This window comes from Gouania willdenowi, chromosome 4 (assembly GCF_900634775.1).
Source record: "Gouania willdenowi chromosome 4, fGouWil2.1, whole genome shotgun sequence".
Lineage (NCBI taxonomy): Eukaryota > Metazoa > Chordata > Actinopteri > Blenniiformes > Gobiesocidae > Gouania > Gouania willdenowi.
Genome location: NC_041047.1, coordinates 31,732,473 through 31,749,294, shown reverse-complemented (window position 1 = coordinate 31,749,294; position 16,822 = coordinate 31,732,473). Strand labels below are relative to the sequence as shown.

At 35.9% G+C, this 16,822-nt stretch overlaps 1 protein-coding gene across 1 annotated transcript; it reads right to left on the bottom strand.

Moving 5' to 3' along the window:
- Positions 1-7,204: 7,204 nt before the first annotated feature.
- Positions 7,205-16,182, bottom strand: lnp1 (leukemia NUP98 fusion partner 1). The gene is made up of 4 exons (XM_028445317.1): positions 15,971-16,182; positions 13,382-13,624; positions 7,646-7,744; positions 7,205-7,440 (listed from the first exon to the last, which is right to left on the bottom strand). The coding sequence occupies exons 1-4, from the start codon at positions 16,151-16,153 to the stop codon at positions 7,270-7,272; spliced, it is 696 nt and encodes a 231-aa protein (XP_028301118.1). The 5' UTR covers positions 16,154-16,182; the 3' UTR covers positions 7,205-7,269.
- Between the last annotated feature and the right edge of the window lie 640 nt (positions 16,183-16,822).

Below are 16,822 nucleotides of genomic sequence, written 5' to 3'. Positions count from 1 at the left end.
CTCGATTCTCCCTCACGCGCAGGAAACCGCTACTTTCCTCCTATCCATCAGGGGGCGGGGCTTAGCGGGACAAGAGCCTGTGCACGTACCCCACACATGTCAAACTCATGGCCCGGGGGCCAAACCCATCCATTCAGAGCATCCAGTTTGGCCCGCAGCAGAACGCAAAAAAGTGGGATGCCTTTTGGGGGCCCCACACTGTAATTTATGGACAGTTAAGGAACACAAAAGCAGATACCATATTCTATCACAAACCAAATTAATTAATTTTTTCCCCTCTATGAACATGATGGCCATAGTTTACTAACTGCTCCTCTACTGTACGAAGGCTCCTGATCGCCCAACATTTTAATTTATGACATTAACTCTAATGAAATACACTAACCTTGAGGACAAAATAAAATGTATGTAAAGCCACTCTAATAATCAATAAATACAACAAAACATTAAAGTCTGATTTTAAATGTATTCTTAAATGATAATTTTCAATAAGCCAATAATAGCTTATTTGCATAAGGGATTCCTTCAAATACACTTCCAACTCTGAATTATTCTACTGAGCAGAAACTGAATAAACAAGGGAATAACTGCAGAAAAGACTTAAAAAAATAAAATAAAATAAAATAAAAAAGCAAAGTTAAACATGAACACAAATAGAAATAGAAAAAAATAAAAACACTCATTGCAACAAAATACACATGAATAATATTTATAAATTGGTAAATGTAATTGTTTATTTATTTATTTATTCATTTTAAAAAGCCTCAAAAGAAATGTTGAAAAAGTCAAAACGTCAGAATGAAAATTTAATTAAAATATAGTTTAGAATTTAAAAGAAAAACATTACAGCTTATATCTCCAACCACTTCTTTATTTCTTTCTTCTTCCTAATGATTATATGTTGGTTTTTCTTGTTTTTTGAGAAGCAAAATCTTCAAAGATGCTGATTCAACATCATTGAAAGTGTTTTTTGAAGGATGGGGAGTGATAACAAGTAGCAGATAGCTGTAAATAACAGGTTAAAGCGGTGGGGCCCCCCACGGGGCCCTAAGCAGCCGCTTAATATAATAGTACACGTTTGCACAGCCGGAAACCATCGGTCTAGATGGTTCTAGATAGGACCCTCAGATTACGACCCTACCGTTTTTTTCTCCACAGCACCAGCTGGAGGCCGGATGTCTGAGGACTGGGACCCATAGGATTAGGACCGTGATATTTTCCTCAAAATTGCAGTTTTTAAACCGATTTTTGATTGTTCTTGAAAATTGATATGTATTAGCACATACAGTATGATCATGATGTTAACATTCAGTTGTTAACCTTATACATAACTCTGAAACCTGCCAAATATGTGTTGTGTCCAAATATAATGTATGTAAGCTGATCACTGGTTTATTTCACACTGTTAGAACTGTTACTGTATAGAAAAACCAAATAAATAAATGAAAATACTACAAACATGATTTTTCATATCAACATATTAAAACCCCAACACTTTGATGATCACACACATGCACGCACACACACACACTAATACATATATACTAATATATATACGTATATATATATATATATATATATATATATATTTTTTTTTTTTTTCTTTTTTTCTTCTTTTTTTTCACTAACAATGTAATTAATCAGTTCACCAAACAATGTCATTATTTCATAAGCTGATTAAAGCATAAAGGTAACACTAAAAAAACACACTGATGGAGCAGATGTATTTTATATAAATGATAAATTATTATTAAAGAACTAAGCCAGGTGCAATTATTTTGATGCTTTAATGGCAAAAACATTCTGACCATTGCATTAACACCGCCTACGTTTAGCATGAATTTGCTTTTTTTGATTAACCACCATTTTTTTCACATGGTTAAATGTTGAGTAGTCTGCATCAGAGCTTAACAGGGTCTGCCTGTGTCCCTGAAGGCATCACGGCTCTGGGGCTGCACCACCCGCGCCCCTCCCTCTCCTCTCCTCTTTTCACAGCACATGGTGTGCCAGGCATCATTTACAGTAGATACGATTCAGAACTAAAAAATATGCTTATCACCATCCATCGTGAGACTAAAGTCCACGCTCTAAGTCCAGCTCCTAAACCTGCGTTCCCAAACAACCGGCCTTTAGTTGGTGCTGTTGCAGAAAAAACGATAGGGTCCTAAACCACGGTTCTGTATTTAATGGGTGCTAGACCAATGGTTTCCGGCTGTGCAGACATATACTTCTTGCTTAATTTGCTCAGTGGTAGGACTGGCTCTGCTCCAAATGAAAACACAAATTTGATGAAACTCCACAATACTAGCAGAGCTCACATTTTCCCCACGCTTATATCACATGATGACAGTCATTTTTAATCGCAAATTGTTAAAAGAACCCAAATTACATAAAATTGTGTCACAAAACCAAATAAATTGAAAATGAAGATTCTACAGGGACTGATATCAATCACTTATTTCTTTGATATTATCCGTGTCTTACATATCTTACATTTATCTACACGTGGAAGTGCAAAATAAAGATTAAATTATTAATTTTCCCACCTAAAATTTGTGGCCCACTGAAGATAAACTGCTGCGTATTTGGCCCCTGAACTAAAATTAGTTTGACACCCCGACGTACAGCTTCACTGCTGGGGCTCTATCTGCACGTACAGTGGTTGTGGCTCCATCAAATTAATAATTTAATACATTTATACATTAACTTTGGATTTTTGGATGAACTATTGGCTTACCTGTATAGCTCATTTATACAACACATGTATTTATCTATTTATTTATTTTTTACATCAGTGTGTTTGTTCATAAATTAACTTTGCTGGAAAAAAGACTCTCTTGGTAGATTTCAATGCAAAGGATGCATAAACAGAAATAACAATGGGGTTGGAAAACACATTCTAGATCCCTTTATATGGTGAGTAGCAAACAGTAAAACTGAAACTTTTACAGAATGCACAGACTGAAATAAAACTTTGGCTGCTCTCACTTAGGGATGGGCAACAGCTGATAAGTTTAACAATCACTTTGATTTATCTCGATTTGCATTCATAATGAACTTTTGTATTCACTCCAAACCAACAGAGAAAAACCCATTCACTTAAAGATATGCTGGTTTTTTATTCGTTGTAAATCAAATTGCACAGTAATCAGTGATTTTCAGAAACAAAGAGCCTTAAGGAAAACAAGCAGGGTGAAGTACACCAATGAGTGCGTTTTCCCTAAGCTGGTAGAGCCATCTCACTAAACATGTTTAAACGTTCGGTTATGTATATAACCCCTGTTCTATGAGTAATATGAGTGAGATGTCTCACTATGGGATACACACCCCCTGTAGCCCTCAGAAGCACTTTTTTCAAACTGATGCAGTTTTCTGGGAAGAGATTATCCTTAAAGACTTCAAAGAACATATGTTCCAGGCTCTTTACATTAAACTGCTGCACTTCCATCATTAGATCAACAATATTACTGTTGTCAGAGTGATGGAGATAGAATAAGTGAAGTCATCTTAATTTTAACAAACTTCCAAATCGTGCAACATACGTGGAACCAAACAATTAAATGTTAGCCTTGTAACCAGGGCCAGACCGTTATATAGGCAATACAGGCAAATGCTAAGGGCGCCATACAGCCTGGGGGCGCCAATTTAGCTGAGTAAAAAAATGTAATGACCAAAGCGCTGATATTATTAGCATACTAAACTTGATAGTATTATTAATACTTAGTTTTAATGACAATAAAAAAAACAAGTTTTACTCCTGGAAGTTTTGGATCTTTTCACAAAATTTTAATATCAATAGCAAAACATTTTAGTCATAAGTATTTAAATTCAAAGATAATACTTGATGAGCTAAATTATCACTAGAAGGCAATTTAAATGTTTTTTTTTTTTTGTTTTTTTTAGCAAAGTTAAGGTGTGCACTAAAGTCTTCAAGCAGCAGCTATTTAAGTTGAACTACTGTTTGTGTTTTTTTAATTTAGGCTAAGTATTTTACATTTATTTTGTTTTTTGTGCTATGCCTTACTCTAATAATATTTGGTTGTCTTTTGAACCTGTTACTGAGATGTATATTTAAATTGACTTTTATTTACTTGTTTATGTTTTTTATGTGTACGTGAATCCTTTTATCTAAATTTTAAAAAGGTCAAAAAAGTAATTCTTCTCATGTTTTTTCCTTAAGTGTCTTTGTGGGTATATGGTGAAGACCACTATGCAAGTGTTAGAAATTATTCTGATAATAACAATATCATAACAGTAAAGTAAATATCCATTACTTGGTATTCTAAAAAAATGCCAGATAAGGGGGCACCAAAAGAAAATCTCTGTCAGTGATGTGAATCTGGTTACAACAGTACAGAGACAGATGAATTTGATCAAACTGGAATTTGAAGTTTATGAATTGATTCAGAATTGTGGTTGATTAGAATCGCGATTCTTATGTGAATCCATTTTTTCCCCCACCCCTATTGTCAAACCTGACAACTTGTCAAAAAAATAACTTTTTGCTCTAAAGCAATGGGTCTCCAACTTCTAATCAAGATCATTTCTATCATCATTTTGTGTGTTTTTGGAATCATTTTGTCTGCTTTGGTGTCATTTTGTGTATTTTGTTGTTGTTTGTCTGTTCTTTTTATTATTCTGTATATTTTCTCCTTATTTTGAGTGTTTTTGTTGTTTTTTGTGTGTTGTTGGTATCATTTGAATAATTTTCTGTCAGTGTGTGTTTTTTGGTGCCGTTTGATTGTTTCTTATGTTGTTTTGTATGTTTCTCTGTTATTTTTGTGTATTTTGTAGTCATCTTGTGTGTTTTTCTATTTTTAGTGTGTCTTTGATGTTGTTTTGTGTGTTGTTGGTAATCGTTAGTATTTTTCTCTCTTAGTGTGTGTTTTTGGTGTCACTTTGTGCATTATGTTGTTGTGTTGTATAATTGTACTGGTAATATTTTGTATGATTATCATTTTTTACTAAAAATGAATGTTCTTAAACCGCATATTTTTAATGCATTTATTTGTTAATTTTCCACTCTCCCTTTCTCTCTCTCTCAACCCTGTTGTGCCATCGCGTACCCTAGGGGTACACGTACTCCCATTTGAGAAACAAAAAAAAAAGAAAACGGAGATAGAAGAGGTATGCTCTGTGTTTGTTGTGAAAATCACAGCCACTGAATGTTAATGCCACCAGCTTGTTGTGTGTTTATCACTGAGTCACCCTGGCCAGTGAAACACAGTAATATTGATTTTAATATGTAGCACAGCAGTGAGCTGTTCAATATGACATATTGAACTTGACTTGTTGTCCAGTGCAAAAATAGATCTATTGCTGCTTTGTCATATGTTTGTAGAAAGCCTTGAACAGAATTACAAGTGGTCTGTAAATAAAGAGACTTGAAATAATAATGTACTGAGATCCAGATCATGTATGGAAATGTTTTATTTGTCATATATCGTTAAAAAAAACACACACACACACACTATACATTTGGTACCATTGTAGAGACATATACATATATAGAGCTTGCTGTGTTTTGTTTGTCCTGTTAGTGCATCACTGTAAACTGTAGAGATCAATAGAAAAGATAGAAACAGTGGGAGAGCAAAGCAGTGACAGATAGAAGGTAAGGCAGATGTTTCAATAATACATAATAAAGTAACTTTTTATACTTAAGAGAAAAAAGTTAAATCAACTGTCTATCGCAGCAAAGTCCCATTATCATCATTAATTCTGTTTTCATCAAGCTTTCGATTGTGTTTTGATTTGCTACAGCATATATCAGCACATAATCTGTAGACCATATATCACAGTTTTATTACAAGATCGCTACATTTTCATTTGACATTCAACCAAAACAGACATTACACAGGTAAATAAGTTTAAACGGCCCTCAACTGCAAGTGATGTATGTTCTGAGGCTAATAATATCCCTGTGTTGCATATGCGACAGCTGCAGTTTTAGTTTGTTTACATCCTTTGGATAGAATGATGAGGTATTACATGTTTGGTCTCCAATAAACATACATTTTTATTTTTTTTTATCATGCCTTGTTGCGAAAGTCAACACTACATGAAGTGCAATATTTTTAGGACAGCAATGCATGTTTTGTTATTGCAATTAAATAAATGAATTTATTTTATTGCATATTTCTGACCATCACCAGCCCTCCCTAAGGAAGGGTAAGAAAAACTTTATTAAAGAGAGGACATAAAAAGAGAGGGCGGTGTTACACCTAGGTGAGGGGGAAGGGAACAGGAAAGAGGGAGTCAGGGTAGGAAAATAGAAGGGGTGGGGAAGAGTAGACTTTTTTAAGGTGAGAGTGCAATGTTATATTATAGTTGTGCATATACAGTATGTTTCCAATAAAGATCAATGCTTATCTGCAGGAGTCCATCACATGTAATCTGCTATTTTCTACTGCAGCTTTGTGTAACAGTGTATTTTTAAGACTTTATTTTGAGAATAAATTCATTACATTAGTTTTTCTGATTTCAAATCTCTATTCTTTACAAAACCTAAACATTGCAAATATGCAAAAAAGAAACATAGAAATTATCTTTTGAATTATTAAAATATTAAATTGATTAAGTTCGGCTAAATGAGTAAAAAGTGTTTAGCTGACCACATTTAGCCCAAATAAAATGAATGAGTGATGCTCACAGTTATTACCAAACCACTTAAAAAAACCGGCTCAGAATGTCCTTTTTTAAGCCCATACAAAACATTCTAACAAGTTATGACAAAAAACAACACACTAGAATTGCCAACAAACCCTACAACGTGTGGCACAAAGGATTATTACCCATGTCAAAATAGGCTATATAGGGTTAAAACACAGAAACATCAGTTAATAAGAATATATTCAATAACACAATAGATCTCCAGGCTGAAAATTGTCCAGGATTATGTGTAAAATGGAATTGAGGGGCTTAAACAAGTTGTGCAAGTGCAACCAACTTGAGGATTAAACATTGAAAGACACAACAAAACAAGCAGCAACAACATTTCGCACTTATGTCAATGTCTGCTGACTGTGTACGACTTATCCATAAACCAGGGACTGTTTGGATGATCATTGATTTGTCTGTTGAATTTTGAGGTGGAAAAGCTGCAAAGATGCCACTTTTGGCCGAGCATACAAAAAGGTTCACATTTCTTTGAGTGAAATCCCTGATGTTTGAACATTTGATTCTTCTTTCAAACAAATCCTGGCACCAGAACTGAATCCTGATGTTTGATCAGGTCTTGCAGATCTTTTGTCTTTCCACAGAAACATATCAGCGATGTCTCCGCAGGGAGAGTTGGCGGCGGAGAGTGTGCACCTTCTCACGCTCCTTGAAAACTGCTTCTTCAGCCGACATTCTTCTTTCCTCTGAGGGCCGTCTCAATGAACAAGCTGTGGCTTCACTGCTGCTGCGGGGCCGACAAGGCTCCAACCTGTGAGCCACCTTCGGCACCCACCAAAGACACATTATCAGAACGTATCCAGTCATTGTACTTTAGGTATAGGTACGAGGCTCCATCCTTTTACAAAGGCTGGGTTTTTCTCCTCATCATGCACATTAGCAGTTATCTGCCTTCATGCACCCGATACCTACAATCAATTTTACATGCTGGGATTTGAGTGAACAGAGTTACACATAGATGTCTTACCTCTTTGTGCAAACGATGCATACAATGAAGCCCTTGACCTACTGCTTCATTTTTGCGGATGTCTTCATGACAGATCAGGCAACTCTTGTCCCCATCATTCTGAAAAATATGGAGCTCCAGCTTTATTTCAACATTCACACTGAAAAAAAGATGGTGGTTTTAAACATTCACACTGCAATGGCATCTTGTGTTGCATTTGTTAATGTGGTTGAATGAAGAAACAATACTGATAGAAAAAAAATGAAAATATCTCAAGAGATTAGGATTAACTGGAGGGATATTATATATATATATATATATATAGACTGCCGATCAAAAGTTTTAAAACACCCTAATTCTTCCAGTTATTTATTGCATTTCAAGTCGTGCACGTCCAATGAATAGCTTGAAATGGTACAAAGGGAACACAAAGTGGGTTAATAATTTAAAGATGTTCTGCAGCAATGAAGGTTGAATCAGCCTTGAAAGCTGGTGCTGCTAATTCCTACAGGTGTTTCAACTTTTTTTGATTACTTACAATCCCCTCTGTCTACATAAAAGCAGTGTTGGAAGTTCCTGGAACACTGTACTCTGATGAGTCAAAAGTTTAGAAAACATTTTGGTTTATAAATTGATTCCATGATTTCTTTTTCAACTCAAATTGCTTATTTGTTCTATGCTTTCATTTCAGAGTGCAACAACACAATAAACTGAATAATTTTAGGTAAAAAACTGGAAAAGGTGTGGTGTTCTAAAACTTTTGACCGGTAGTGTGTATATATATTATAATTTTTTTAAGGATGAAGATATAATTTTATCAAAAAGAGGTGACATTGGTGCTTATCAGCCTCTCAGTTTAGTTAAGGCACAATCTTATACCTTGGACAAGTAGTCAGTGTGTTGTACAGAGACTCAAAGCAGCAGTGTGTAAGGTTTTTTTTTTGGGGGGTCATTTGGCCAAAAACCCATAATCACCTTTGAGCATATTGTAATTCAGTGTTCTGAGTGGACAGTGAATCTCTGGACCTTCTCTTGGCTTTATATTTTGGCTTTAGAAATCCAGGAGCATGGTGCAGAGTGCTCCATGAGCTGTTTTGGGCATTACTATTGGATGTTCACATACCGTTGATAGTAAAAGTGTAATGGCAGATGTTCCAGCAGAAGTCCCCATTGCAGCGTAAAGCCCAACGGTTACACGGCAAAGCCAGTGGAAAAAGGAAGACCGACGTGGAGAAGCAACAAACATACTCTGGTGGAACGGACTCACTGAGGTCCTTCTGACTCAGTATGTGGGGTGCAGCTGGGCGAATTCCAGATGTATCGAGTTTTTGTATTTTGGCGATATAGAAAACTACAATATTGTATATATCAATATAAATATATATATATTTATATATAATTATATATAAATATATATATTTATACAGCTCTAAAATTATAAATTATAAATTATAAAACAGCCTAAATTAAAACATAAATGTGTATATAAAGTACATTTGTTTATTTAACATACTTACAGTTCATATACAAGTCAACACATTGCATATTCACTGTTAATTTCACGTTGCTTGTCTTTAAGTTAGACATTTACATTTATTTTCATCATATATTTATTTTCACTCATGTGGTTCTCTGGTATTCACTAATGACTTATTAGACACATTTATTACAGACTTTACATTCTTTAACAATTTTTGAAAGCAGTGTATATTTGTGGCGCTTGTGATTGGCTGATTTTTCATGGTGACTTACGTGGTTCCTTCCGCTGTGGAAGACGTTAAAATCTCAGTCACTAATCTTACAGAACGCGTAACTGTGTCCCATCCTGCTGCTCTTTAGGAAGGTAAACTCTCTGTCACATTTTACAAGGTATTTACACGAGTTCTTTGTTTTTTTCGCCGGCGCGTTTTCTTACATTCATCCATCATCTCTCTTCTGAGTTGTTTCCGGTTTTGTTGCCGCTGTCAGCACTAATCTTGGGTGAATGAGCTGTTATGTAAAGCGCTTTGAGACTGCTTCAGTGTGGTGATAAAGCGCTATATAAAATCAAGTCCATTTACCATCTTGCAAGAACTGCCACTCAGGCCATTTCAGGTGGCAGTTCTCGCGAGGCTAGTGATGGAGTTCAGTTTAGTAAGTCATCTTTTAATTATTATTACATCAAAATACGGGATATTTATGGGAAAATACTAATATGAGATGATGGCAGGGAAGAGGGGTAAAATACGGGAGTTTCTCTGCCAAAACAAGATACTTGACAGGTATGGTTATAGTGGTTTTCTATTATGGCGTGCGCCATCTGAGAACCCAAAGCATGATGGGTAATTTTCACATTGATTCTTGTTTAGGGCTGGACAGTCATCATGTGTATCAAATATGAGGCTTTTTGAACGTTGTAAATGAGAGTTATAGTGGTTTTTCTATTATGGCGTGCAAAATTGCGCCAGTCAAAAAAAACCCACTATGAAAGGGAAAACCAGTTACAAATCACTCTCAGTGAATTTGCAAATCCATTGAAAAATAGCCAAGATACAGCATTTAGAATGTGATAGCGAAGGATTTTCCAGTGACATTATAGGCCCTTCAGACTAGTTTCTAAGGGCAAAACGATGTGCTAAATGGCGCCATTTGAGAAGGCAAAGCATGATGGGAAGTTTAACATTGATTTTAGTGTAGGGCTGGACAACAATCATGTGTATCAAATATGAGGCAGTTTGAACTTTGTATATTAGAGTTATATAATTTTTTCAATTATGGTGTGCCATAGTTGATAACAGTGAACATGACCGCAAATGACGCCAGTTGAAAACGCAAGGCATGATGGGAAATGTTTCATGGCAGTCGTGAATAGGCTTGGGCAAATGTAATTTGTGTGAAATTTGAGGCTGATTGAATTTTGTGTGTCAGAGTTATGGTTGTTTTGAAATTGTTGCATGCTTCAGGAATTAGCTTTGCCACTTTGCGGCGGGTTCTAAGTGTTCTGGCCGAGTTTGAAGAGAATCAGATGAAGCCCCTCAGACTAGTTCACGTAAATGCGTTTCGCCATTTTTGACTTTTGACTCAAGATGGCTGACTTCCTGTTTGGTTTGGGGCGTGGGTCATTGCATACTTTTTTGTTCATCTCGGGGTCATGCATGTGGCAAATTTTGTATGAATGGACAAACCTGCTGTTCCATCGTATTTTTGGCGACTATAATACGTGCCGTGCGCGCCTTTTTTTAGCGATTTTTGTCATTGTGCCAAAATATCTAATTTTTCTGCAGGCCTGAGGTGTATGCAAATTTTGGTGAGACTTTGGGCTGTCTAAGGGGTAAAACCAAAAATACCCAAGAAAAGCAAGAACAATTAGTCCCTACGGCCAGTATGGCCTTCGGACCCTAATTACAGTTATTGTTTTTCCCCTGGAAGTCAAATACAATTATGTTCTCAATTACTAAAGTTCAATGACAATTAATCACAACTAATGAACCTTTTAAAAATAACTCCATGAAAGTTAAAGGGCCCATGTTAAGCTAAATTGACTTTTCTGTGCTTTTAACATGATAAAAGTGCTATGTGGGCTTCATACACATGACCAAAATGTTTTTTCATTGATTCCCTCAATCGTTAGTTAGAGGGTGATTTGCTCCTTTCTTACTGCAGGGCGAGCACAAACTCCAATTTGATGACGCGTTCCCACTTTGATGATGAATTTGACGCAGCACTGAGCTGAAGAAGCCGCGCCTCCAGGAAGCTCTCTGCAGTGATTGACATGTAAACAGACACGCCCACGAAGGTGAGCATTTCAGCGTCCTTTGTGCAGTGCTATGTAAGTTTTTTCTACAGTCTATGTATGTACCAACGAACGCCCCACCCAAAGCAGCATGAGCTCAGCTACGGAGTGGGTGGGAGGAGGGTGGGCCATCCTCTGGCCCTACATCGCCGTGCGGGGAGGAGGAAGTCAGTGTCCCGTCTACAGACACGCCCACTCATGAATATGCATAAGTATATGTGTAGAGTTGCTCAGAAAGTAACTTTTCAGAGGCTAAAACTCTGGAAAACAGGCAAGTTTGGGAAAATAAACCTCAAATACTATGTTTTTGGGATTCTTAGAACAAATACAGATTGGTGAAAAATAGCATAATATGGGATCCTTTAACCTTCCTCTTGTGTTAGCTTTCTGTTAGCGTCTCATTTTATAAAAAGTCAGTTTATGTCTTAAATCATCAATAAAATACACTAAAAAAACATCATCTATCGTCTAATTTGTTTTTCATCTCTTGGTTTCCTTGTTAGGCTTCCTTATCAATGAAAATATTGGCATTAATATTTTGGTGTGGCCATCTGAGCCTTTTTTGTGTCAGTATACGCCTCAATTTCAAATGCATTTTTTTTTAATGGTAAATTATTTTCAAGGGAAAAGACAGGTAGTGGGACGTTTCGGATGAGTGACAAAACCGCCTTAGTGGGAGTTCATTTCCGCTACTTGAGTTCTGGCTTGGTTACTGCTTCAGCATATAGGTAATGTAAAATATGAAATACTGATTAAGACCGGAAGCGAATTAGAAAAAGAAGGTGTTTCTGCCTTTCAAGGGGGTGTACCCGCTTACAAACCAAAACGCCCCCTTTTGCTGCAGGTCAGATGATATTGGGAAAAGTGGATATGAAACATACCTTAATAACTCTCAACTACATATACGCTAACATGTTAGCAAAGATCCCCAGGTTTGCATTTAATTAAATTGTAATTGACAGCTTTTATATACATTTCATTTCATCTATTAGGTTTTTTTTCAAGTAGGGACAAGAAAACAATAAACATAAGGAACAAAAAAGACTGTGTACACGGAAACTCCAACAGAGAAAAGCAATCAGATGTTCAAAATAACCACAAGAGAGTCCAAGACCCCTCTCAAAATAATAGATAATATCCATGTACACAAATAATTGTAATAATGTCTGCTCAAAAGGGAGTGGGAAGAAGGAAGACTTATTTAATCCCAACCCATTTCTTAATTAATAAGTTTCATCATATTTCTTCCGTCTGTTTCTACTTCTAGAAATACACAATATACTAAACAGAATAGGAAAAAATACAAAAACTGACTATTAATCAGTAACTAAGATATGTAAGAATACAAAGCAAAATACCAACAATGATAATAGATTGCATTCAGTTAATTTCACATTTAAAGACAACAATAGCCATTGCATTAAGCCCCTCCCCCATCCTCACTGCACTGTGACCAGATCTTACGTTTATAGAGTCATTTGAAACTCTGAATACTTCGGCATTGCTTTTGTTGTGAATCCAGACTGTTCCATGATTTCACCCCACACACAGACAGACAACAAATCTACTTGGTGCGTCCAATCTTGGGTATTATAAAAATGTCCAAAGCCCCTGGTAGTATGAGTGTTCTCTTTAGAAATAAAAAAAAAACATCTTTGTATATTGACTGGTAGAGATTTTTTAAATGCTTTGAATAAAATTAACAGAGTGTATTATTTCACAAGGTCATGGATTGTGAGTAACTTAGATTGAATAAAGAGATTATTAGTGTGAGCTAAATATTCAGTCTTTTGTGTGGTTCTTATTGCTCGTTTTTGTAATAGATTGTAATTAGAGTAACGCATCTTCTCTAAATGCATCTTAATCCCAAAGAACTTCACATTAGTTGATTGGTGCTAACAAGAGTACAGCAAAACTGATTAACTTTATTGATACCTCCTCCAGTGAACTCTTAAAAAGTCTAAACTTGTCAAGTTGTAACTCACCAGAGACAAAGTGCTTTTATTACTGAGACTTAATCTCCTCTCAAATGACTCAGTGAGCTCTGGAATGGTGGAGATGCGCTTCTCCTGGAAGCCTGATTTATGGCTGTTATCGTCTGATGAGCTGCGGCGAGCTCTCTGATGAGGCCTGACCTCCATCTTTTCCTCCCTTGTTCGGATGTGGCTGGGTGTGGGTGCCATGGCTGCTGCGTGGAGTCGATTCAACTTCATGGCATCTAGTTGTGACTGTGGATCCAACAAAAAACCGTCAACATACAGCTCCAAGTTTCTGATTATAGATGAAAGCAGAGCCACCAAGAGGTTAATCACTCAACCACTAATATCCTTCAGTAACATTTAAACCTATAACACTTATCAAATTATAATATCTAGACTTGTAGCAGTCAGTGAAGTGATTATTGAGCTTACAATAATAATCAGAACATTTTCAGTCAGGTGAATAACACAACTAGAACTGAACATTGTTAGGTTTTGTTGATGATGTAACATAATTGATCTATTTGTTTTGCATCAGGCTGTGAGCTTTTGTACTTCTGCTGTGATGATGGTATTTTCTTTGTTTTTGTTTTTATTATTATTATTATTTGTTTTATTTTTTAGATCTTACCAACTTCAAAACATTACAGCACTACACATATCTGTGTACACATATACTACACACATCATCCAACAATGCAAGTTGACTTGTCAGCCACTCCTCTTCCCCTCATCTTCAACAGCACTTCAAACAAATGTATACATTTCTGAGCCCAAAAAATAAAATAAAATAAATGAACCTAAACAAAAAGTTGTCACTCTCACTTGTCCATTCATAAAGATATGCCCACAACTCTATTTAGTAGTCCTGTGAATTCTATATTCTCTAGATGGATAATCAAATCAAGTCTGACCTCTGAGGACCAATGTACAATACCAACTTTGTACGCCACCTTTGGAATTTCTCTGATTGTACTTTAACAGAAAAAGTCAGTCTTTCCATAATGTAAATGTCATTAATAATTTGATACCGGTCATCAATTGTTGGTGCATGTGGTTGTAACCAATTCTTAGTTAAGGCCTGGTATTTTTTTAAATGTTCATCTTTAAAAATCTTCATGCGACTTCTTTCAAAAACGTTAAATTTTTAGATGTGTTTAGTTTGAGAATAAAGAAATTTTGCATCCTTGGAGATTCTATAGATCTAGCCAAGCTCTCTTGAGTGGTTGAATATGTGCCTGTTTTTACCAAGCATTGGTAAACTCAGAGATTCTAAAAGTGCAGGATTGCAGCCCTCCAGCCAAGCCCTTCTCATATAGTGGTGCTATTTGGCTATGGCAGAATATCTGACTGATATAGTACTGACATAATACTTCTAAATGTTATGGCTTGTTTCTTTTTGTATCATGATTCTCGCCATCTCCTCATTATAGTTGATGGATGATCCATTGGGAATGATGTATTAGGTGAATTTTATTTTATTATTATTATTATTATTATATTATAACAAATGCTTTATTAATTAAAGCCAATTGGCTTAGAAATGTGACCACAGGGGTTTCTCTTAATGTGGTTTCTAGATGACGATGCAGTGCACTCAATGCAATGTATTACCACTGTAAAGTATCAATCAAGAAAACATTGTGTGAGGATTTCATAAATAACTACAAGAAATAGAATGTATTATTAATGTACATTATTATTAATTGGGTTGATTCAAGATTTTTTTTTAATTTCAACCCTTGATGCATTCAGGTTTTGTGTAGTTTATATAAGATTTATAACCTTTGTGTCAAAATCTAATAAAAAAATATATTTATTTTATTTCGTATCTATTTATTAGCAATTTCATTGAGTTTAGTTTGTTTTTGTTACAGTAATCAGTGAACCTTGATTATGTAGTCATATAAAAGCCAGAGGACTGAAAAATATTTTAGAATATATTAGTGCTTGTCCCGCTGCTTTCTGTCAGATGTGTGGGATAATAAAATATTCAATATTCATACAACTCCACTTATGATTTATTTACAAGCTAAATAAAAACATAAACATATAACAATGGGTGCAAGTGTGCTGACTGCAGAGATGTGTGTGATGCTAAATATATATAACTTGGTGTGTGTGTGTGTATTTTTGCCTTATAAACATATTGATGTGAATTTGGGGAAAGCAGATTACAGGTCAGGACATCCCATTTCCAAAAACCCCCACACAGACATACGCGACCTGCATGGTGCCCATAGCAACAACACCATGGCAAAGGATACACATGCACTGACCTGCTATAACTGCCTGCCGTCGATAAAGTGATGTTGTCTTTTAGAAAATGACAATTATTGCGTACAATGCTTTTTTTAAGTTTTTGATTCTGATATGCTAAATAATGATGAGTGAAGATAAAGAAAGTTAGAAAAATAAACTATTAACAGTATTAAACAGGGTACCCAGTATTCATTTTAACTCCTAAAATGTAATGATGATAGATAATAACAGACCACTGTAAATGTTTTAAGTGAGTTTTATTTTGATGTCTACTCAAACTGATGACTTTCCCAGTTCTAGTGGTGGATAATATGGAAACAATGGGCTCCTTACCACTGTCGGCAGTGAAGGTCTTCGATCTGCTTGTGTTCTTTTAGGTCGTCTGAAACTGCGTTTCCTTTCCCTCTGTCTCGCCTCTGCTCCATGACCCCAGTAACTACTCATCCATTTTGTGAAGTTTCCATCATCATCCTCATCATTGTCCATAGTGAATGCAGGCAGGAGCCTGAGAGACATGATGCTGTCGATGCACTTATTCCCGGACGGCAACAGGAAGGACGGCTAAAGACAAGGCAGATCTGACCCACTCAGTGACTGCACTACTACACCGTGCTGTCCCACAAGGTAAACTTACTTCAATCAGATACTATAAGCATTGTTGCTGTAGTCTTGCTTTGTTTGGAAAATCCAAAAATAAACAGTCCTGTGAATAAACAAATCCCTTGTAATCTATTCAACGTCTGTGGCAGAAGACATAAAATGAAGGGATGCGACAAAATAGGAAGAGAAGAGTTCAAAAGGAGGGCTGGTGTTTTTGTGCTGGGTGGGTGATGTGAACCACTGCTTTTAATCTTTCCATTGCACTCATGGGCCTAGGGGTAGACAAGTGAAACTCCAATTTCCCCATAGTTTCCACTCACTGAGTATGTCAAACCTGTCAATAATCCTGCTCTCAGCCCCAGTGGCTTGTGTAATACAGGGCATACAGACATGCACGTGTCGAAAGCAAGTCAACATATCACACTACATCTTCGTTGAATGAATGAATGAATGAATCCTATGTGTGTGGTTTGATAACGCACATTGTCATCTTTATGTGTTTTGTTTGTATGAGATATATTCTAATTCAAAAATGTGATAAAATATTAAATCAACTTAAAACATTAATAAAAAACATATCCAAGC